At 34.3% G+C, this 24,290-nt stretch overlaps 1 protein-coding gene across 1 annotated transcript; it reads right to left on the reverse strand.

Annotated features, from left to right (window-relative positions):
- Positions 1 to 630: 630 nt before the first annotated feature.
- Positions 631 to 1,379, reverse strand: LOC131030224 (uncharacterized). The gene is made up of 2 exons (XM_057960952.2): positions 1,231 to 1,379; positions 631 to 1,119 (listed from the first exon to the last, which is right to left on the reverse strand). The coding sequence occupies exons 1-2, from the start codon at positions 1,349 to 1,351 to the stop codon at positions 881 to 883; spliced, it is 360 nt and encodes a 119-aa protein (XP_057816935.1). The 5' UTR covers positions 1,352 to 1,379; the 3' UTR covers positions 631 to 880.
- Positions 1,380 to 24,290: the final 22,911 nt, after the last annotated feature.

Consider the following 24,290-nt stretch of genomic DNA (forward strand, 5'->3'; position numbering starts at 1 on the left):
TATAATTTAACACATATTTAACACCATTGTGTCATGATCAGAAATAACTATGTTAGTGATTTAATGCATTATGATTCACGACCAAGTTTGTAGCTCATGCAACATGAACATTCAAATCCTCCTTAGTGTGTTTGGATTCGAATATGACTTAGGAAGAAGTTTAATCAAATTCAAATATGTTTAGATTATATGTATTTATATTAGAAAACGATACAATTGACTCATAATAGACTTAACCACAATGAAGATCCAGGTTTAGGATTAAGGAGGTTCAAAATCAAAGACATAAAAATAAGGGATATGGTAGGAATGTTAGGCACTTGTTTTATCATCTATGAGGGAAAACCCAAGTAATTACTCAAATCGTGTGGCCATTCGATCGATTAGCATAGAGCAGCAATATTAAGTGGTCATGGCTCGTATGATGGGCTATGTTCCTCAATTTTTAATGATGTTCTTTCACCCTTGACATGGCACGTTGCTTGTAAATGATTTAAATATTCTAATTACTTCTAAGCGTCACTTCAAATTGTGAAACCAAAATAGTCATCTCATCATCACCTAGGTGATACCTTTCAACTACCTGCACCAATATGTATACATTTAACCAACAATAAAGTGGCACGCTACTTATTAAAGTGGAAAGATGGCTCAACATAATCTTTTGCAAATGTAAGATTCTTATTCTAAAAGAGTCTTAGCCCAAGACTAATACCTAGTTATAAGTGGATTTTAACTCCACAAGAAAAACATCGAATTACTGGTGATAACCATTTTCCAAAAACAATGGATTATGGGTTCCGTAGAGAACATAAGGAGGTGCAAAGAGAAATAAACGTCTTTCTTAATACAAACTTTTCCCAGGATTGCAATATAAACATTAGAGACGTCTCGTAAGTGCAGTGGCGGCAGAAATGAACGCAATGGCAGCAGATCCCATTCCGATATGTGTTACTGTGCTACACATCCTCCTCAATCTCTTCATAAAAGCTGGTGTCATGTTGTTCATACCCATGGCCTGTATCATCACCATCACCACACCCATTGACGAGAAAAAGCTCAGAGAGTTCATCACTGCAAATATCTGAAACTCCACGCTCTCCATGGCCGCTCTCGCCCCTGCCAAGCCAAGCTTGTTGTCAAGCGCAATGGGTACTGTAAATATACTAACAAAACTCAAACACACTACCATCATACCCGCTGCTATAATACCTTCCCCACCCTTCTCACCTCTGTAAACTTCTTCACGCCTCGAATCGTTGCATTTCAACAACACAAGGGCTTCAATATCCTGATGAATGCTCTTCTGTAATGAACCAGAATTTTTGACAAACAGAAACGTTTGACACATTGTCGGATAAAGAAACAACTGATGGGCATAAAACTATTTCGTTGATTGAAACAATCAATCTTCCATTCCTTTATATAATGAGAGGTAATGTCTGTGAAGAGAAAATTCCTCGTAGTTGTGCGTGCTCTATTCGTGGACGGCACGTTTGTTAAAGTTGTTGCGCGAAGCCTTCGTCCCCTTTGCCCCCCTGTTTCACCCGCGGTTAGTACTGCTATCTCTACCAAACTTTGACGAGAGTGAGTCAAAAGTTTTTTCATTGAATTGTACTCGCGTTTGAAACGAACCTGCATCGTTTGTGCGTATAACATATATAATATTTTTAGAATCTGAATTTGTTCTTTTCTTTCCTTTATCATAAGAGAAAGTGCGAAGAAAACGAGCAAGAGGTACAAGGGATGAATAAAATATATCTTAACTTTCAGACTTGTACAAAATACCTAGTCCATTTACAAAAACATTTGGCATCTTTTTCAAAAGTTACACAGGAACTTTCTTACTTGACCACCTCTTTCCTCTTTTTCTTTCCCAATCTCTTTGCCATACCACTCAAAACAGGAACCTACTTGACAATTTCCTTTGGTGAAAAGTCAAGAAACTTTTCCATTTCTTTCAAAACTATAATTTCAAGGCCAAAGTTTTTCAGACTCTAAGCACTTTTTAAATTGCTTGTGAACTTTCTTCACAATTTACCACTAGTCGTTTCTATCCTTTAACTTTCTTCGAAATTCACTCCGACATCCATTATCTATGGGTGTGACACATACTTCCAATTACAAACTCTCTTGCCACCATGACATTGGGTCATTTCTCGTCAATGTCAACAACAATAAAAACAAACTTGAATTATAAACTTATTGTCTTTATAATGAAAAAATGTACAATTTAAAAAATAAAAGGATTAGGAATAAATAGTCACTTCCAATAGTTAGAATAATATGACAAAGAAATGATATAAAGATCAACTTATTAGAAATTAGTTAAATTTCTATTAAAATCTAATGAAGATAAAAATTAGTTTAATAATAAAATTGAAAGCATAATTAAATAATTATATTTTATTTTTTAGATTAATTATATAAAATTTCAATTAAAATTGTCATTTTAGATCTATTGTAGTGTTGTAATTTTTTTACTTTGACAATTTTACAGAAGACGTGGGACCCTTTTAATAGATGTGTCTGATTTATGCGTGATTGTGCCTAATTTTAAGACCGTTTCAATATACATGGCTTATTCCCCTATTCTCAGCCTTTATCATAGCTCATTTTGCTAAGACTAGGGCACCTACCATCCTTATCCTAACTAAAAGAGCTCAACTTTCAAAGAATGAAAGTTATATTTGCATTTAACAAAAATTAACCTTGCTTTGTTGGTCTTCCCCAAAAATTTATGTTAAGACCTCTATAATATTAAATTGACATTGTAATGTCCTAAAATTGCACCCCTTGCAATTTTCAACTACATTTGGGTCTTCCCCTTAGTGTTTGTGCCCCTCACCCTAATCGGAAATCTGATTATGCTCATACATGTCAAAAAATTCATGCAACTCAGTGATGCACCTTGCCTGCACTTTGATCCTATCCCAAATTAGGGTAGGACCAGGGCATGGCACCCTGGTCCCCCTTAATGTTGACCTATCTTGGGCCCCTCCCCCTAACCTATCTCAAATTTGAACCAGGAAAGTCCCCTCTATGTCAGCTCATGTCAAAAAATTAATAAGAGGGATTTCCCCTCTCATTTGACAATCTATCATGCACACACAAGAGATCTTCAAGCATTCAAGAGATCAACCATTCAAGGGGAATTGAGAATATTTTGTCTTCCTTCAAGCTTAAGAGCAACAATAGAGTCAAGATTTCAAGCACTGGAGAGGAGATCATCATTCTAATTCATGAAATCATAATTCCATGTGGAGGCAAGCAAAACTTCAAAAGGAGGTATAAAAATTTTATTTTCAGTCAATTCAATATCCCCTCAAAGAGGAGGATTTCTACTTTCAGTCATTTCAATTATAATATTTCAACCACTCGGTTAATTTCAAAACCAGGGTTTGACCTAAAGGCAAACCCCTATTCCCAAAACATTTCCCATTCCTTTTGTGTGTAGGAAGCAAGTGTGCATTTGTTCTTTTGGAGTTAAGCTTTATTTGTAGAAATGAAAAAACCCATTTTGACGTGTGGAAAGCTCAGAGGACTGATAGGAGGGCGAATTGGTTTGGACACATGGTCCCTGCAACTTTTGGCAAATTTCGCAGAGCAGCTCTGAATCATCTCAAACTTCTCAGATCCAGGTGCATGATGAAATCCCAAATCTGTAGCTCATTGTTTTCGCCTATTTTGTCTTCATTTCTAGCACTTAGTATTAATTCAACTAGTCAACTTACAAAAGAGGGTCAAACACATTCCAAACACTATCAATCTACTTAGTATTCAGTCCTGGCATCATTTTAGGATTGGATCTAGTAGATTCATTCCCTCTATTGAATGTAAAGTCCCCCCAAGTGAAAATTGAGCTTAGTGAATTCTCCTTTCCTCATGGTGAATTTGCTAAGCTCCCAATTGTCCACCTTATATTTTGGTGAAACCGAAGTGAAAACCCTTAATTTTGATTTTTGTTTTCATATTTGAGTGTATGCAATTTAAAATTCAAATATTCAATTACAAATTTAATTTCCTTGCAATTTTAAAAAATTAAGAGGTTAAATTCATAAAAACCGTAATTTTTAGATTCAAAGTTGAGCTTGTGATTTGTTTAAAATGGATTGATTGTTTAAGATATAAGAACTCTTCAATTTTACAAGTTAAGTATTCACATGTTCAATTTGCAAAAAAATAAAAATTAATTGGTTAAATAAAAAAACCCTAATTTTAAAATTGAACTTGTGGATTGTGTAGATCTTAAATTAATTTTCAAATTTGATTCCTTGCTTCAATTTCAAAATTTTATTTCCAACCTTACAACATTCAAATTTTTAAAATTAAGCGGTTTATACGTCAAACCCTAATATTTAAAATTAAACTAATCTTGTGCAATTTCAGAACTTTCTTTAAGCATTTAATTAACTCAATTAAATTTAAAGCCTCTTGTTGAATTTCTATACATCATAAAATTCATCCCTTAAATGTGCCCTTTTTTTGTTTTTTTCGTTCAATTAATCATCTTCTTGAACATCCTAAATGTGTCTTCTTTCGACCTTCAAGGCTTATTTTCGCATATCTAGACATCTCCAATTCCCATATCCTTCTGGAATTTGCGTTAAAATCACAATATCTTGCTTCCCTTGGACCAAGTATGTACCTGCTATGTCTTGACTTTTTCTCCTCAAATTTCGGGAGCCTGTTTTGACTGTATTTTTTGCTCAATTCCAAAGATATGTGAGATTTTATTGATTTTAGGTTGCCCTAAGGTTGAAAAAAAATTTTAATTTAAATTTTAAAAATAAGAGGTTTGATTTGGACAACCCTAATTTTAAAGTTAATCTTCCCTCCTTTCAATTTTCATTTTTTAAAAATTAAGAGGTCATTTTCAGCCCTAATTTTAATCTTAAATTTCTATCTTCTAAGGAATAATTTTAAATTAAGAGGTTAATTTGGCAAAGCCCTAATTTTAAATTTTAAATTCCTAGAAGATTGTATTATTCTTTCAATCATTTTGCATTCTAAGATTCAAATTTCCAATTTCCCTCTCTTAGTGCATGAGTTTTACTACTATTAGTCCTACCTATAGTATCCCCGTAAGGAGAAGTTGAATTAAAGTCGCGCAAGGTTTAATTACTGACAAAATGGAGCCTAATTTGACTAGCTTTTTGAATGAGGATATTGGTGGTTCTTCCAATCCTATAGATATTCCCATTTATCCTCTTGATAATTCTCATAATGAGTCACTAACTAGTGTATTCATTGAGAAATTGGTGAAGATGGACAATTAGCTTGACATTCAACAATGGATGAGTCAAGAATACTCAAAAAGTGAACCTCTCCCATTAATTGAAGGATTAAAAAGAATGATTCAAAGTAATAAACATGGTGTTGATATCTTGCATGGTATTTATCATATTGTTGATTCTAATATCATGCCTATGAAGAGTTGTGCTAAAAACCTAGGTTATACACAAGCTCCTAGTCAAGTTAATCATTCTATTCCTTTGACAAATCCTATGACTAGTGTTCCTACCTTTACATCAAACATCATCACTACCTCTACACAAAATTTCATACCTACAAATGTTAGTCATGGGGCCAATACCTCTTCTTTCATTTCTCCTACCATGAGTGTTCCCCTTATTACCCAGTCACGCTCACCACCTATAAATGTTAGTGAAGGGGGAAACTCCTTCAATCACAATTCCTTCATTCCTCTTATAAGTCTTTCATGTGTTACCCAACCCTCTCCATTACCTACTTATCATAATTTCCCACCTCCTTATTCTCAATCTTTTCCTTCATTCAACAATTTTACTCCTCCCTCTCAATCCAAAATGTCTAATTTCAACCCTTCTATTGAAGCTACATTAATTATTCTAGTCCAAATAGTGTCTTCCCTAGAACAACAAATATCTTCTATGAACCAATCAAAGTATAATGTGCCCACATTTGATGTAGCAAGCCCATTATCCAATTACATTGTTAGAGTCATCCCTCCTAAACATGTAGAAGTCCCTAAATTGGAACTTTATAATGGAAAAGGTGATCCATTAACGCATGTCAAAACATTCAAAGCTTTGTGTAGTGACTGTTCTCATGATCAAAGATTGTTAGCAAAATTATTTACTAGAACATTAAGGGATAGAGCTTTGCAATGGTATTGTTCTTTGCCTCCTTATTCTATTACTTCTTTTCAACAACTGGCTAATGCTTTTATTCAACAATTTCATAATAAGATTGGTCCTAAAGTTACTTTGACTGATTTGATGCATAGTAAACAAGGTGTTAAAGAAAAAGTGACCAATTTTATTGGTAGATATAAGCATTTGTATTCTCATATTTTTTTTCGTGTTCTTGATCAAGATATTCAAAAGATTTTTATTGCTAATTTACAAAAAGATATTAGGGATAAACTTCTATTAGATGAATTTACTTCCTTTCCGTAGTTATGTACAGTACTCCAGAATTATCAACTGACTGTAAGTCAATTGGAACAATCATCTCCTTCCATGGTTTCGAGTGATAAGGGTGATAGTGCTCAACAACCATTTGTGAAGTTAAAACCAAACAAAGGATTCATCAAATTCGATGACAGCACAACGACCAACTGGTAGGCACTACAGGTGTACCTCCTTTGTCTAAATACTTCAAAAGAGAAAAAGAATTTACTCCTTTGAATGAATCTTTACATAGCATTATGTGTCAGTTAATACAAAAAATTGTGTTAAACTTCCCTAGATCAAAACAGTTGATCCATCTAAGATAACTTCACCTTACTTTGATGCTAAATCCTTTTGTCAATACCATTGTTAGCCTGGTCATGATACAGAAAAATATTTTTCATTGAGAAGTCGGATTCAAGAATTGATTGATAATAATACCATATCTATGGCAGGTGTGAATGATAAAGAAAATAAATCGATAGCTCCTCCTAGTCAAAACCTTCATATTTTCACTAATCCTTTATCATCCCATTCCAATATTATGATTCGGACTGATCATATTTCTTTCACCCCCAATAATGGTTGCCTTGAATCTAACAATGTGGTGAATCTTGTAGACAAACAAGAACATCCTAAGGATCTATGCACCACATTTGATCCTAGCAAGACCATTAAAGCACTCGATGGGCCCTTATACATAGGTTCTAAAATCAAAGGTATACCTACTAGAGGAGTGCCTATTGATCCTTCTTGCATGGTTAATGTGATAACTAAAGAATTTCTTTATACTTTGCAATTGTATCAAGTGATACATGATGATATTGATGTTGTAGTTAAAGTTTTTGATGGCTTCTCTTGTCTTGCTATTGGTTCTATAACACTTCCTATTGAGGTTGGCACTAAATGCTTAGAAGTTCAATTTTATATCATTCTTACATCTGATCAATTTCATGTGAAGTTGGGACATCCTTGTCTCTCTTCCATGAAAAAATCGCTTATATTATTCATAAGTGTTTGAAATTTATTCACAATGGTAAAATCATAACTATTAATCACAAAATATATCAACCTACAATGAGGTGTGGAGATGTTTGCCTTGATTATTTTTGGTCTAAATGATTCCATCCTCTTCAACCTAGAAGTGATGCTCTCTTTAGATCATATCAGAAATGGAAAAATGAAATGATTTTGTCATTGAGTACAAACCTACAAATACAACACTTAGCATTCCTCTTAATGATCATATACCCCTTCTTGAGGATAAGATTATTTGTCCTCCTAAGGAAAGAAATAATCTTCTCTTCAAAGAGGCACTAATTCCTTCTCCTCAAGAGAAGAGTATCATTTCTCCTAAGAAAGAGATATCCTTCTTCCCAAAGAAGAATCTATTCCTGCTCCTATGGATGAGTCTACTCTTCCCTTCCAAAGGTAGAAAAAATCTTCCTTCTAAACATCAATCCATTCATCCTAAAGGTAGACCTATCCCTCCTCTTGTCTCCTACCTACACCTCCCATTTATCCTTTATATGGTGTAGTTCTTCCTCTTTCATAACATAGAGAGAAGTGACTGACCTGTGCTATTGTCCAACCTAAAATAATTCAACCCATTCAACCTTCCCTGAAAGAAGAGGCGAAGCCTATACCTAATGAACCTAAAACTTCTCAACCTTTAGCCAAAACTAGATGAAACCATTGTGTGAGAGAAATCTGATGGAGACATCGTGCTAGAGCTTGTGAAGTTTCTTCCCAAGCTATTCCTTCTCCTAAAACACCAACTATTGACATGACTCCATTTTCTCCTAAACAAGATGTTCAACCTAATTCTCTTAGACACAAAATGATTAAAACAAATGATGGTACAAGTTCTATTCCTATTAGAGCTCCTATTCTTATTAATTTTGCTACAGAAATAGGTGAGAATGTTGTTAATGATGAAAATGTTGATCCTAATATTTCTGACGATGATTATGAATATGTTGATGTTGACAAGGATTTATTTGCAAAATTTTGAAAAGCATTAATCCTAGCTCCTAGCAATGAACAAAGTGACTCATCATTAGAGCATGTTCCTTGTTTGGAACTTGTGATAGGTCCATCTATTGTGCTCGATGTGGCTGCTCTTGTGTGTTTTCAACCTTCCCAAAATAATGATCAACAAGATCGAGGGGAGGATGATGTGCTTTATTAGCTTCATTAGCACCATAGATTCTCTCTCTCTCCTCTCTTTCTTGTGACATTCTTCTATTTGTTTCCCTATACCTCTTTTTGTTGTCCATTTGTCTACTTGAGGATGATACACAGTGTTGAGATATCTTTTGGTCTCTTCCATGTTGACTCAAGAGACACGTGTTCCTTTCCTCCATAGCTATTTCCATTCTTTGGGGGATGAGGATATATATATATATATATATATACATGAGTTATCATAAAAAGCACACTGACTCCAAAGTTACGTGAAACCACCTCATGATTTTTGCTTTGTGTTTATTATCCTTTTATTTATCCTCTCTTGGGGGATAAAGTATTTTGATAACATGCTTGTCCTTTTGGGTGTATCCTACCTTAGAAATTGCTCTCGATAAGGGGTACACAATCGCCTTAACGTGGGGGCATACACTCCACTCATGATTCTTTCTCTTGATACTTAAAGTTACTTATCAAACTTTGTCTTTGCTTTGTAATTATTTGTGCTTTTTCTTTTCATGACTCATAGTAAGAGAACCTTACTAGTTGTAGTCATGATTCTCTCTTTATCTCTCATGATCTTCCCTTTTACCTTATCATGGAAGTCGTAAGATCCTAAAGTCGACTAGGGGCTTGGTGTATCTTACCTCTTTGACATGGTGAAATAATTTCAATCTGAACTCCTTTTACTTTACCGCGACTATTTGTGTAAGCCCATACTCTTGCTAAAATGGGAGCCAAATGTAACATCCTAAAATTCCACTCCTCAACCTAATCAGAGACCTAATTATGCTCACACATGTCAAAAACTTCATACAACTCAGTAATGCACCCTACCTGCACCTTGATCCTGCCCCAAATTAGGGTAGGACCAAGGCATGGTGCCTTGGTCCCCATTAATGGGGACCTATCTTGGGCCCCTTCCCCTAACCTATCTCAAATTTAAGGTGGGAAAATCATCTGTATGACGGCTCATTTCATAAAATTAATCACTTAATGGGCAAGTATAAAAGAAGGATTTCTCCTCTCATTTTATGATCTATAATGAATGTACAAGAGGTCTTTAAGTATTCAATAGATCAAGAAATCAAGGGAAATTGAACCTTTCCAGTCTTCCTTCAAGCTTTAGAGCAACAATAGAGTCAAGATTTTAAGCATTGAAGAGAAGATCATTATTCCATTTCATGAAATCACAATTCCATGTGGAGGCAAGAAAAACTTCACAAGGAGGTATAAGCATTTCATTTTTAGTCAATTCAACATCCCCTGAAAGAGGAGGATTTCTACTTTCAGTCATTTTAATTACATTATTTCAACCACTTGGTTAATTCAAAAACTGGAGTTTGACCTAAAGGCAAACCCCCATTCCCAACACATTTTCCTTTCCCATTGTGTGTAGGAAGCAAGTGCACAACTATTCTTCTCAAGTTAAGCTTTATTTGTAAAGATGGAAAAACCCTTTTTTACATGCGGAAAGTTTGGAGGAGCGATAGGAGGGTGCCTTGGTCTGAACACATGGTCCCTACAATTTTTGGTAGATTTCACAGAGAAGCTCTGAATCATCTCATACTTCTTAGATCTAGGTGCACGATGAAATCTTGAATCTATAGCTCACAGTTGCTGCCTATTTTGTCTTCATTTCTATCACTTGGTCTTAATTCAATTATTCAACTTACATAAGAGGGTCAAACACATTCCAAACACTATCAATCTACTTAGTATTCAGTCCTTGCATCATTTCAGGATTGGATCTAGTAGATTGATTCCCTCTTTTTAATGTAAAGTCCCCCCAAGTGAAAATTGAGCTTAATGAATTCTCCCTTCCCCGTGGTGAATTTGCTAAGATCCTAATTTTCTACTTTACAAATATAATATACATAATTACACAAAATTGAGCATAAATTAATCAGACACACTCAAATATACAAGAAATAAGATGATACTAGATATCAACATAATGTTTACATGCATGGGCCAAAACATTAGGCAATACATATATAAGGAAACACTTGATATGAAATGCTAATGTATTCATATTATGGTATGATAGGGAGCATGAAAAATAATGATCAAATTATTAAAAAATTACTAAAAGATAAAACATTAGAAAAAAATTAAAATTAAAATATTTTTGGGTGATACAAGATTTTCCTTACACCACTAGATGCTCTTGCAACAAACACCCAACGTAATTTGAGAAGAGTCTTTTTTAAATCTCAAGAGTTAGAGAGAAACCAATATGACATCAACCTTAGATAACCATGATTAATAATCAATAGTTCTTCCTCTCCAATTAACCTAATAGTCTTCATATTGTATGTTTCTTGTGCTTCTATCCACATATATATGCAAGATATCTTCTATCTTCTTTTCTGAAGTCGGTACTAGAATATTCTAATGTACTTCTAATGATTCCTCTCCATATTCTCCTTCATAATACTATGTCAAATTTGAAATTTTAACATACGTAGAATGCTAGTTTAACTTAAGGACTCTGACTCATATGTATTTCCTCAATCATATTTCTTTAGGATCTTGAGTGGCCAAAATTTCTTCATCTCCAAATTGTTATATGTCCCCATTGAAAACCTCTTCTTTTTCAAGTTAATAGTGACTTAAACTCCAATATAAAATTCCTTGAATCTCCTCTTCTAATTTTTCTTACCCTTATACTAGATATTCGTCCTATTAATATGCCTTTTCACCTCTTCTTGCATATACTTCATGTGCTCTGCAAAGTCATTAACTTTGGCAGTCTTCTTTTTTTCCTTTTTCCATATTCCTTAACTCTAAATAATTTCTTGGAATAATCTCATATACAATATGGAATGGTGATTTACTAGTAGTCTTATTGACAGAATTGATGATGCAAATTCTACTTGTAGTAGATTGAAATCCCATCCCATGGGCTTATCTCCTAATAAGAATCTTACTAGGTTACCCAAACTAATATTCACAACTTATATCTAATCATCAACATGTAGATGATGTATATAACTAAAATTCAAGTTTTCCTTCATTTTCTTCAACAATGTCCTCCAAAGATACCTAAAAAACTTGGTATATTGATCTAAAACTATGCTCTTTGATAAACCATGTATTCTAAGCACCTTACTTAAAAATAATTCTAGAACATGAACAACATCGTTTTTCTTATTATAAGGAATAAAATGTGTCATTTTATAAAATCTATCCACCACCACAAATATATAATCGTGTCCTCTTTGTGTCCTCAATAAACTAAGAATAAAATGCATACTAGTATTCCTCTCGTGGCCTCTCTGACGTTGGAATCTGAGAACACTGAGAGGGGGGGGGGTGAATCAGTGTTCTTCTAGAATCAACAATATTTAACTTTCTAAACCATGCAAGTATGTACCTATAAACAAATAAGCATATAACAAGAAGAAAATAAATCATCCACATAAATAAACACCATAACACATAGAATTTATACATGGAAAACCTCAATGAGGAAAAACCACGGTGGGATTTGTGACCCAAATTATCAGTTCACTAGCCATATGACAAGATATTACATAATATAGGGGCTTGCACTTGTAGGAAGGCATACTGATCATCACTAAAGAGCCTCACTGACTACAAGCTTTTTGCCAAAGTAAATTACTGAAAATGAACTCAAGAGTGCATCTGCTATGCCAGATAGAGTTCTGGTTCTAGTTCTGCTCTATACCGGTTCACAATCTTGAACTATTATCGATATTACTTCTCCTCCAAGAGTGCTTTCCAAGATACTATAGATCATTGCATGATATAATGTTTGCATACAAAAATGATCTCCATACATATAATTTGCATCACAGTTCATCTATGCTTATTCACCTATTACATTATGCTCTCATTCGCATCCTATTCCTTTCTTATTTATAATTTACCTAGTAGACTGACTTATATACCTATTACATATGATATGCCATATGTCGTCTTACAATGCATTTACAAAGAATATTCAATGTCAGCCTCGAAAATAATTACAAAATGATTTACTAAAAAAAATCTTTCTTGATGTTGGCTTCCTTGAAGTACTGATGTCGGGTGTCGCTGCCGGTGTCGGTGTAGCCCTAAATGCTTCCAATGCTGGTATCTGTCAGTATATGCCTCTTAGTGTCAGTTTGTGACTTCCATCTAGTCTTGTTTCCTTCTATATGATCTTGTTGTCATCAATGACAACAAAATGAATCCAATGAGTGTCAATTGCCAACAATCTCCCCCTTTGGCATTGATGGCAACACTCATGTGAAAAAATGGATTCCAAATGAATTCCCTGCTGGTGTGCTCCCCCTGAGAAACAAACTTCAACTGATAACATATTCCCTGATATTTTTCACAAATGTGCATACTCCTCCTTTGACATTAATGCCAAAGACCAGTGAAAGAATAAAAAAATGAAAGAATACAGTTAGAGTCATTCGAGCTTAGTCATCTTCAGAATTTATGGGTATGCCTTTTGTAGCAACTGAAGATATGTATCCCAGCTAGATTTGAAAGTGTATGATACTGATGCAAGTCCATTGAGTAAGTTGGCAAGTGATTCCTTCTCTTGGGTATCTACCAGTGTGAGCTTGGCTAGCATATCCATGCATTCTCTCTTGTGAACACCCAAAGAGTCAAGTCTTGGACCCACCAGTCCTCTTAAATTTCTTACTCTCCTTAATATTTTATCTTTTTCTTTCTCAAAAGCAAAAACTTGGTTCTCCAAGGACAAAATTTGTCCATCAAAAGATGTCTAGTTAGTGTAGTTATCTCATCAAAAGAATTAGCAATAGTAGCCATTTTGTCATATAATTCTTTCAATTTGTCATCTACATTGGCTATTAGAATTCCTATATTACAACATACTCAGTAAATATTGGTGCATTATTTCAAACAAACCTCAATAGAGATAAGTTTTTCCTCTATATTCTTCTTTCGAGTTTCTATAAGCTAATCAAAAGCTGCTCTTTTTGTAGTAGAGAAGTTGTCCAAAGCCTATCGGTTTGCAATCTGTCTCAAGGCTTGATAGTTATTTGATATGTGTTTTGTTAAATCTTTGAGCTTACCAAAAGGGTTTGCTCCATTCTCTATCTAACAGTCAGGCATTATTATATGTAATACAAAGACCGATTGATCAATTAACCCTTTGTCTACAGTTCCTTCCTTTAACAATTTCTGAGTGGCCATCATCATTAGTTATGTTCGACTTAACTCAGAAACTGATTTCTTCTTGACTTGAGAAGTGTCAATTGCCAAGACTCTTGTTGGTGAATCTGTTTTTCCTGCCGGTATGGACTCAGTTGGTTTAAGCTTGTCCATCTCAACCTCTTTTGCACCGGTGGCTTTGCCACTTGGTGCAATGTTGGTTACTGTCGGTGGAGTGTTGTCCATAGTGTCTCCAGTGTCATGTACATTCTCTTGCTCAAAATTGGTTTGCTCCGGTATAAACTATACACTCTTTGTGACTATCAGTTGTGGTTGTGTGCCTTTAGTTACAACTGGTTGTGATTGTGTCAAAATTGGAGTAGAACTGCCTAAAATACCCTTTCTTTTTTATTTGTAAGGAATTGTAGGGGATGTTGCCTTTGAAAATTCTTCCTGAGATATGAGAAAGTCTAGGTTTTTCTGAAAGAATTTTGTCCACCCCTTACTTGTCTCATTTACCACCTCATTCACTCTACCCATCATAAGACTTACCTGTCGGTTTTTGCTACTAAAAATTGTCCTATTAGTAGTATCTATATATATTTTCATCTCTTCATTATTTATAGTGCCACATTGTTCTAAAAGTGCAACTTCCTTGATTTCCCTATCCCTTTTGATAGCATCAAGTCTCCTAGATTCAAGTTTATTGTATAGAGATAAAGGTATCTCTTTCAAAATTTCAACTAATGCCTTCTTATAGATATCTATATACAATAAAATATCTTCCTCTAACTCATTTTGCTCACTTTCTTCAAAAACTTCATAATATTTTGATATATTCTTTAATATCCCATCTTTTGTCACTTCATCAATAATTTCAGCACAGGTTGTTGTTGTCTTACCAGATCCGGTATTATCACCCTTCTTCTTTTTGCTTGTTGTTGCCGGTGTGACTGGTTTCCTCTTCTACATAGGCTTCCTTACCGATGGTGGAGGTGTAGTAGGCTGAGATACCTTTCTGAAAAGTCTCCTCCTTGGTTTTTCCTTTTGTTTCTCTACCGATGGTTTTACCACATCCTTCCTTTGCACCCTTCTGAAAGCCAGAGGCTCATTATCCTCAGGGTCAAAGTCAGAAGTGATTGGGGAAATGTGTGCCTATGGCTTCTTCACTTCTTCAGTAGCAATCTCTGCTGGTTTGAGTCCCTATTTAGATTTGGAAACTAGCCGTGTGTCTATCTTGTGCAACACATCTTTTACATATGCAAACATCTTCTCAATTTTTTTTTCTCTCCTTTTTCTATTAAAACTTGTTTTTACTTCAAGTGCCTTTTCCCCTACTGTACCAAAGTGTCTTGTATTATCCTCTAATGAGGCATCTAACAACATCTTTGCATAAAGCTCAAAAATACTATCATCTACCTCATATGCAAGCTCAGTGATCCTGATTTTTTTAGGTTAAATTGCTTCCATGAGTGTTTCATCAGTTTTCACCATGAAACATATGTCAGTGGAATACTTCTCCACAATGTTCTTAGAGATTCTTTTCCTTTGCCTCATGTTCTCTTAAAATTTATTGAAGTAACCCCAGAGCTTCTCATTCCTACTAGTACCAAGACCGATGATAGCCATTATGATTTGCATACCTACTAGTATGTCATGAGCCCATTGCTTCTTTCCTAAACTAGGTAGCTCATTCAAGAAATAAAGCATTAAATAGACAATTAAGTTTCCATATCTAAATGTGCCTTTCTTGGTTCCTTTGATATTTTTAAGGCTTAACATTTACTCACTCCTTATCCATTCACATAATTCATACTTCACATTATTTCTTAACATTTGATATGCAACATGAATGCATGAACTTGCAATACAATTCAAGTGATTTGATTGAGTTACCTTATATAATATGATCATGCTTACAAATTTTATGTCTGAGTCGGTGATTGTGCTTATCCTCATTGATTTGTTATTTGGTGTGGAACCAGTGAGTTTTTGAACCTCTGTGTTTGAAATTTTCTACCAGGTTCTTGTCCAACCCTAGGTAAGCCTATGATAGCTTGGATAGCTTCCTTTGTGATCATGTAAGGCCTGTCTAACCAAATGAATTCATTGTGAACCCTACTCAGAATGTATCTGATCATCTCATCCTTGAATTCCAGTAAATACAGAATATCAGTTAACCCTAGATCCTCAATTGCCTTAAATTCTAGTTTAATATTTTTGGTGTCTCCCAGTATCACTGATTGATACATGCTTTTAATTTCTTTGGTGCACAGATCCTCAAGAGTGCAGTGGATGTATGCCCTCACATCTTCAACATACATTACTCCTTCAGGAACCCTAGAAAACGCTTTCACAGAGTCTTCCTTCTTTGTAACTTCGGGAACCTCCTTAAAGACTAGCCTTAATCTATCCTTAACTTCGATGATTGTCAGATTTGCAATAAAAGTAGGAGCGGAATATCCAGACGCCATTTCACAAAATACCTGAGTGAAAGCCGGTGAAAGATTTGAGTGCTTTAGATAACTGCTCAAAATCCTTTCTCAATGCTTTTCTTTCTCTTAGCTTGCCTTTACTTCACTCTAATTGCTTGAATGTTCGATGAGTGAAAATGAATTCACTTAGCTTCTTTTATCAGCAAATAAAACCCTAATCTTTTGTCATTAATGCTTCACCAACAACCCTATGGATGTCGATTTCACAGTTAAGTGTCGAGGTAACCTTCATCGATGATGAACATAGTTCTCTATATTTCTTTCCAGATCTCCTTAGATCTCTTATGGGGTAATATGCAAAATTTAGCAGTGACTTTGCCAACCCCTAAGGCTTATGCCTTAGTTACCAATGGAATTTCTTCCCGATGGAGGATTACCCTATTCTACCAGTGGATATATCAGTATAGATCCATCTCCACTTTGTTCTTCAGATTTTCTAACCCATCTCTTGGTATTATCTTGTTGTATTTCATTTACCTTCTGCTTCCCTTTTTCATTGTCTTTATCATTATTAGCTGGTTGAGTCTTGCTTCTACAATACTTAGAAATATAACCTATTTTGTTGCATGCATAACATGTAACATTATTCTTCTAAATTGCTTTGACATATCCGGTATTATTATTATTTCTTGACCTATAATGATTAGCAAAATATCCAAACTTTCCACATGCATGGCATTTAACATTCATTATACAGTCTTCTGATTTATGACCACATTTCTTCCAGTTTATGCATTGACCAAGAACAGAATTGTATTTTTGATTTGCCTTATTTCTACATTTTTTAGCCATGTGACCAAATTTATTGCAAACAACACATCTACCATTAAATTTATAAGCATTATATTGCCTTACTGGTTTCCTCTGTTCTGATATGTTCTGCATACCATTTGACTGATCTTCATTAGCAGTACCGGAGCTTTCACCTTGTACAAATCCAAGTCCTCTAGAATCATCAATTTGTCTTTTTCTTTTGAGTAAGTCATCCAATTGTGCAGCATTGATCCTAAAATTTTCTTTATATTCACTTGCAGTAGTCAGATCATCTCTCAAAGTAGTTACTTGCCTTTCAAGTTCTTGTTCATTGTTCCGGGAGTGTGCCCGATTAGTTCGCAACAAATTATTCTCATGAGTCAATCTTCCACATTCATCAAACTTGTTCTTCAAAGATAGAGAAAGACTATCTTCCTTCTTCTTTCTATCCTTTATATCTTTTGATAACCTCATGGTTAGATCTTGCATTTCATTCTCATGAGCATATTTGCTTGACTTAGTTTCTGACATTGTTCCTTAAGAGAATTCTTCTCCTCATCATCCGGTTGTTGCAAAAGTTCTTTCCTTTTGGCTTGAGTAGATTACAACCTTTCTTGCAAAAAAGAAATGAATTCATTTGCAGAATTCATCTCTTCTTGCAATTTCAAGTTCTTCATCCTTTCAACATCATAATCCTCAAGAGCCATCTCAAGTTGCTTTTCCATAGCCATGTTCAAAGATTTTGGTTTCAGGGTCTTCCTCAAGCTCTTAAACTTCTTTCGAGGTACCAAGCTCTGGTACCAATTGTTGGGATCTGAGAAGACTAAGAGGGGGCGGTGAATCAGTGTTATGTCGGAATCAACAATATTTAACTTTCTAAACCATGCAAGTATGTTTCGGTAAACAAATAAGCATATAACAAGAAGCAAATAAATCATCCACATAAACAAACACCATGACACATAAAATTCATATGTGGAAAACCTCAATGAGGAAAAACCATGGTGGGATTTGTGACCCACAATATCAGTTCACTAGCCATATGAAAAGATATTACATAATACACGGGCCTGCACTTGCAGGAAGGCATACTGCTTAGAGCATACTGCTCATCACTAAAGAGCCTCACTGACTACAAGCTTTCTGCCAAAGTAAATTACTGAAAATGAACTCAAGAGTGCATCTGCTATGCCAAATAGAGTTCTGGTTCTAGTTCTGCTTTGTACCAGTTCACAGTCTTGAACTATTATCGGTATTACTTCTCCTCCAAGAGTGATTTCCAAGCTATCTATAGATCATTGCATGATATAATGTTTGCATAAAAAAATAATCTGCATACATATAATTTGCATCACAGTCCTGCTATACTTATTCACCTATTACATCATGCTCTCATTCGCATCCTATTCCTTTCTTATTTAAAATTGACCTAGCAGACTGACTTATATACCTATTACATATGATATGCATTATGTTAGCTTCCAATGCATTTACAAAGAATATTCAATGTTACCCTTGACAATAATTATAAAATTATTTACTAAAATAAATAGTTCTTGATGTCAGCTTCCTTGAATTACTGATTTCGGGTGTCGTTGCCGGTGTAGCCCTGAATGCTTCCAATGTCGGTATCTGTTGGTATATGCCTCCTAGTGTCAGTTTGTAAATTCCATCTAGTCTTGCTTCCTTCTATCTAATCTTGTTTCCATCAATGACAACAAAATGAATCCAATGAGTGTTAATTGCCAACAATATATCCCTATGTTTTGATTTTCTCCCTTTTGCATCTTACACACTCTACAACTCTACACAAATTTCTTCACATATTGCTACAATGATAGGCAATAATAATTCTCACTAACACATTCAACAATTTTATCTCTACAAATGTGTCCAACTAATCATTTGTTATATTTTTCCTTCATCAAATTATCTCTCATAAAATTTTTTGGAGTGAACAAATGGATTTGTCTAAATAGAATCCCATCTTGTATTATTAAATCCTACTATTTTTTCCTATCCAAAGTAATAGGATTTGTGGAAGCTCTTCAAGTGTCTACAAAATTGGGGTCCTTAGGATACAAACTCTTGAGTCCATTGAGCCCAAAAACCTTGATCTACATCTCTATCAACAATTTTTCCTTCTACTTAAGGCATCTACAACTCTTTTTGATATTCCACTCTAGTTCTTTAAAAACGTTATATCTCTACAAAAAATCAACCCATTTGAAATGCCTTTGATTCAACCTCTCTTGATTGTTAAGATACTACAAATATTGATGATTAGTAAATAAATTAAAATATTTCAAAAACATTAATTTCTTGAATTCTTCAAATGAAAAATATAGCATAAAACTCCTAATGATGGACTTGAGATACATTTTGTTGGTATCATTCTTTTCACTGGAATAAGCAATATGTTTACCTTCTTGACTCAAAACAACTCCTATGACATTGCCACTAGCATCACAATCTATCTATAATACTTTATTGAAATATAGAAGTGTGAAAATATGTTACTCCAAGATCTTCTTCATTATATCAAGGATACTCATTTCTCATATAGTCCATCTAAACTCCGTTCTATACTATTTCATTATTTTAGTTAGAGGTGCACAAATACAACTAAAGTTCTTGATAAAAGTTTTATGAAAATTTTCCAAACCATGAAATGTTATCACCTCTATAGCACTCCTTGGTATAGGTAATTCAATGATAGATATAACCTTCTTTGGCTACATCTTAAGACCATCTATAGAGACAACAAATCTTTTCTATACCAAATCCATTCTCACAAAACTACACTTATTCAAATTAATCAAAAACTTATCCTCTCCTAGCTTCTCAATTTTTTTTTTAATATTGAAGTGATCCTCCAATATATTAATAATAATTAGAATATCAATCAAATAAAATATAGTTCCATAAACTACATTCCTTCAATTATGAGTCTAATTCCACACTCTCTTTAGCACTCATATTAGTTTTTCCATTCCTCCAAGCATTTTGGGGATATTGCTTGCCTTGAATTCATCCTAAACTCAAGATTATGAGTGCTATTCTATCTTAAAGCATCAACATATTCATATTTGGGCTCTTTGGGCTTCCATGTTAATTTAAATTTTCAAAGAACTAAATTCTCCACTTAGCTATCATCAATCCTAATATAAATTCCAGATTTGATATTAGGGCCCTATTATATTACTTCCCTTGAAATTCAGGTCTATTTTATTGGGATACCTCAGACAAATCGGAAGTATTTGATACTTTTTGGCTAAAATTTCAAGAGAGTAATGTGTTGACCTTAACAATTCTAGATCTAGTCTTGAAATTGAGATATTATTGTTGTATGTCAGCCTAAAATATAAATATACCTTGGGAACCCTATAAAAGGCATCATCCCAAATTCAATTTATTATATATCAATTTCATTCTCAAGCATTCATAATTAATTCAAGAGAAAATATGAGTATAAGGAGCATCAAGCTACAATAAGGTACCTTCAATTATGCTTTTATGTGGATTTTGTGATGATTTATCATGTTATTGCATCAACACTTGGAGGACTTATTTAAAGAGCATTGCATTGTCAATCAAAGGTATAATAATTTCAATTCAATATTTCCATACAAGCACTTCTTTTTAGATTTAGCCTTTGCCCTGTTAGGAGTAAGACCTCTTCTTTATTATTGATATAGGGTTAATTCCAACTTGTGGTTTGACTTAGGAAAGCCACTATATAGCCCAACATCATTTTCATCTTTTTTTTGTGCAATTGTAGGCTAATATACATGTTCCAAACTCAGTTTGAAGGTCGCAAGGATAGTGAAAACAAATTGACAAAGGCAATAAGAAAAAAACATAAAAAAGGAAAGGACTAAGGTCCTTTGCACCATAGTCCACCTAGAATAGGGTGCCTAGTGTTGGCATTTGCATGAAAATTGCATTAATGATATATTATATTGTCATTGATGTCAATTAACCAGTAATGATATTGCTGATATTGTTGTTATTATTGATATTGTCTTGTAACCAGTAGGAAGAGCTTTGTAGAGGACATTGTAAACTGGTATGTTAGTTTATGAGTTGAACTGGTGACTGGTATGAAAGGTTAAACCCTATCTATGTAATGTAATTGGTAAACCCTACAAGTTATTTTTTTGTTAAACCCTAACCGATTAAGGTTGTTGAACTGGTTATGTTGGTTTATGATCTAATGATGAGTAGCAATGATGATGACACATGTGATCATTGTATGAAGACAAGTTCAAATTGTTTTGGCACATTTTTGTTTAGGGAATGAGAAAAGTGTATTGCATTCTAATGTAAAGCGTGTGATGAGTTACTGAGTCCGATAAAGCGATGATCAAGGAGCGGTTGGAGTTCTCTTGATTAATGTGTACAGATTTCTATGTAAATCCAACGATCATACTTGAACCGATTTGTTTGTAATCTCTATGAGAGAATTAGGTTTTTATTGTGTTACCAACCTAATTGATTTGTTATAAGCTTGATGAAGTTGTTTTGTAAAAGGTGTTGGCAAAAATTAATTGAGTGTGTGGTTGCCGAACCGGATAATGAATTTGCAATTTGAGTAAAGACAGATAGAAACTTAAAAAGAATTTGATCAAGCACGTGTAGTACTATTCAAACAAATCGAAAAAAATCGTGTTGTTTTCTAACAATTACAGCAGAACTAAAATCCCCTAACCGGGTAAGCTCTAACAAGCTTGGTTACTTCTTAAATCCTCTACCAAGGTGATCCAATAGCTTGGATTCTCAAATCCTCTACTGAGCTTACTCCTAACAAGGTACTTGCTTCTAACAAGGCATTTGTAGTCAATCCCTTAACTGGGTGATTCTTAATAGGATCAGTTCTTAATAGGACTTTTGTAAAAGGTTTAATAGGCTTGGCTGCTAACAGGGTGAACTTCAGAAGAGTTCAGATAGTTATCTTGTGAGTTTCATCTCACCGTGGTTTTTACCTATTTTGGGTTTCCACATCAAAAATACTTGTGTCACGTAGTGAATGTTTTTGTGCTTATGATCTTATGATTGATTTGATTAACTACTTAACTATTCTGATAAGGCATGATAACCAGAAGCATTGAAAAATGAAGTCTGTTGACATATGATAAAGCATTTGGATGTTTACAAGTAAACTATTGTTTACTGTTAAGTTGCTATAACAGTCAATAGGTTTTTCTTATAAGATTTTATCTTGAGAGAGATATTTTATTGATAATTTTACTTTGTGTGATTGAGATTGAGATTGGGAATGCTTGTATCGGTTTTTCAATTTACTGATTCACCCCCCCCTCTTAGTAATCTACTGGATACTTATTCTTTCATCATACCATCAAATGGTATCAGATCATCTCAGGTCCTCTAAGATCTAAGCCTAACAGCTTGAGGAAAAGATCTTGTAGATCATGATGAAGAAGGAAGGTTTGATGTTTAACAGAGAGAATTATAGGATATGGAGCAACAGAATGAAAATTTACATCAAGATTCTGGGAAGTTAGTATTGGGAACATGTCAATACTAAATATGTTGCACCCACTGGGATTCTGAATGATGATCACAAGAAATAACAATAAGAAAATCATCAAGCATTAGAGGCCATTATCAATTCCCTATTTGATACTAAATATGTAGATGTTCATGGTCTAGAGACTGCACATAAGGTATGGCAAAAACTTGAAGAGATTTATAGTGGTGATGAACATGTTAAGATTGCTAAAGAGGAGAGTTTAAGAGGAAAATTTGATGACATGCGGATGACTGAAGGTGAGAATATCTAGCAGTATGGTCAAAAGATAAAAGAGATAATCGGTTAAGTTAAGAGTGTAGGAGGGAAAGTGGAAGATGCCACAGTGATTAGTAAGGTCTCAAGAACCCTTCTACTGGTCTACGTTATCCGAGTTGCAGCTATTTAGGAGCTGAAGTCCATAGACAAAAACTAAGGTAACTCTTGACTCCATCATTGGTAAACTTATTGCTTTTGAATTAAAAGGTTATGATGGTAGTGTACAAAAATTAGAGTCTGCATTTAGAGCTTCTATCTCTAATCCATCTATGAGAAAAAGTACAGATACTAGTCATGGTTATGAATCTAGATCCAATAGAGATACTGATGATGAAGATGGTTTAGTGAAGCTTGAAGCATTATTGGCAAAGTGGCTGCCTAGAGGCATTGGCAAATATAGAGGTAAATTACCTTTAAAATGCTTTGCATGCAACAAGATTGGCCGCATAGTTGCTAACTATCCTAATGGTGAAAATGAATGCAAGAGAGAGAAATTCAAGAATTATAAGGGTAAAGGAGATAGAGATTGTCTTATTGCTATTGATAGTAGTATCACTGATGAAGAATCTGATCATGATGCTAGTGAAGATATTATGTTTGTAGATATTAAGGAAGAGATATTAGAGCATAAGGCATTAGTGTCTAGGATGGATAACCCTAATGATTGGATCATTGATAGTGGTTTTTCATATCAAATGACCGATGATCGGAGAAAATTTCTTTCCTTGAAGGAATTTGATGGCGGTGTTGTAAGATTTGGCAATGACTCACCCTGCATGGTTAAAGGTAAGGGAATTATTTCTCTTAATGGGAAGAGCAGTGCTGATGATGTCTACTAGGTTGAAGGTCTAAAGCACAATCTTTTGAGTGTGGCACAACTTAATGACAAAGGATACCCACTAGAGTTCAAAAATAGTATGTGCAAAATCTTTGACAACAAGGTGAATTGATTGCAAATGAGAAGCAAACTAAAGGTAACTTGTTTCACCTTAATCCTAAAGTTAGAAACTATTTGATTGCATAAATAGATGATAGTTGGCATTGGCATAAGAGATTTTGTCATATAAACTTTGATAACATTGTTAAAGTGAGTAAGTCCAAGACAGTGAGGGGTTTGCCTCAGTTAGACAAACCGGTTAATGCTCTTTGTAAAGAATGTCAGTTAGGAAAGATGACTTCTTCAAATTTCAAGAGAAAATCCTTCTCAGCGGAGCATTTGTTAGATTTGGTTCATACAGATCTTTATGTACCAATAAGAACAAAAAGCATTCAAGGTGACATATATTTATTTATCCTCATTGATGATTGCTCAAGGATGATGTGGGTCACATTCTCGAAGGATAAGACTAAAGCTTTTGGTAAGTTCAAGGCATTCAAGGCCTTAGTTGAGAAAGAGAGTAGCAAGAAGATAAAATGTCTGAGAACAATTCAAGGCGGTGAATTTACTTCTGAGGAATCCACTAGGTACTATGA

Source organism: Cryptomeria japonica, chromosome 9 (genome assembly GCF_030272615.1).
Source record: "Cryptomeria japonica chromosome 9, Sugi_1.0, whole genome shotgun sequence".
Classification (NCBI taxonomy): domain Eukaryota; kingdom Viridiplantae; phylum Streptophyta; class Pinopsida; order Cupressales; family Cupressaceae; genus Cryptomeria; species Cryptomeria japonica.

Excerpts from the sequence above, each read along its gene's own strand:
- LOC131030224 (XM_057960952.2), bottom strand. The coding sequence starts at position 1,351 with ATGTGTCAAACGTTTCTGTTTGTCAAAAATTCTGGTTCATTACAGAAG. Across the intron at positions 1,120-1,230 it reads GCGTGAAGAAGTTTACAGAG|GGGCGAGAGCGGCCATGGAG; the intron begins GTGAGAAGGGTG and ends TTGGCTTGGCAG.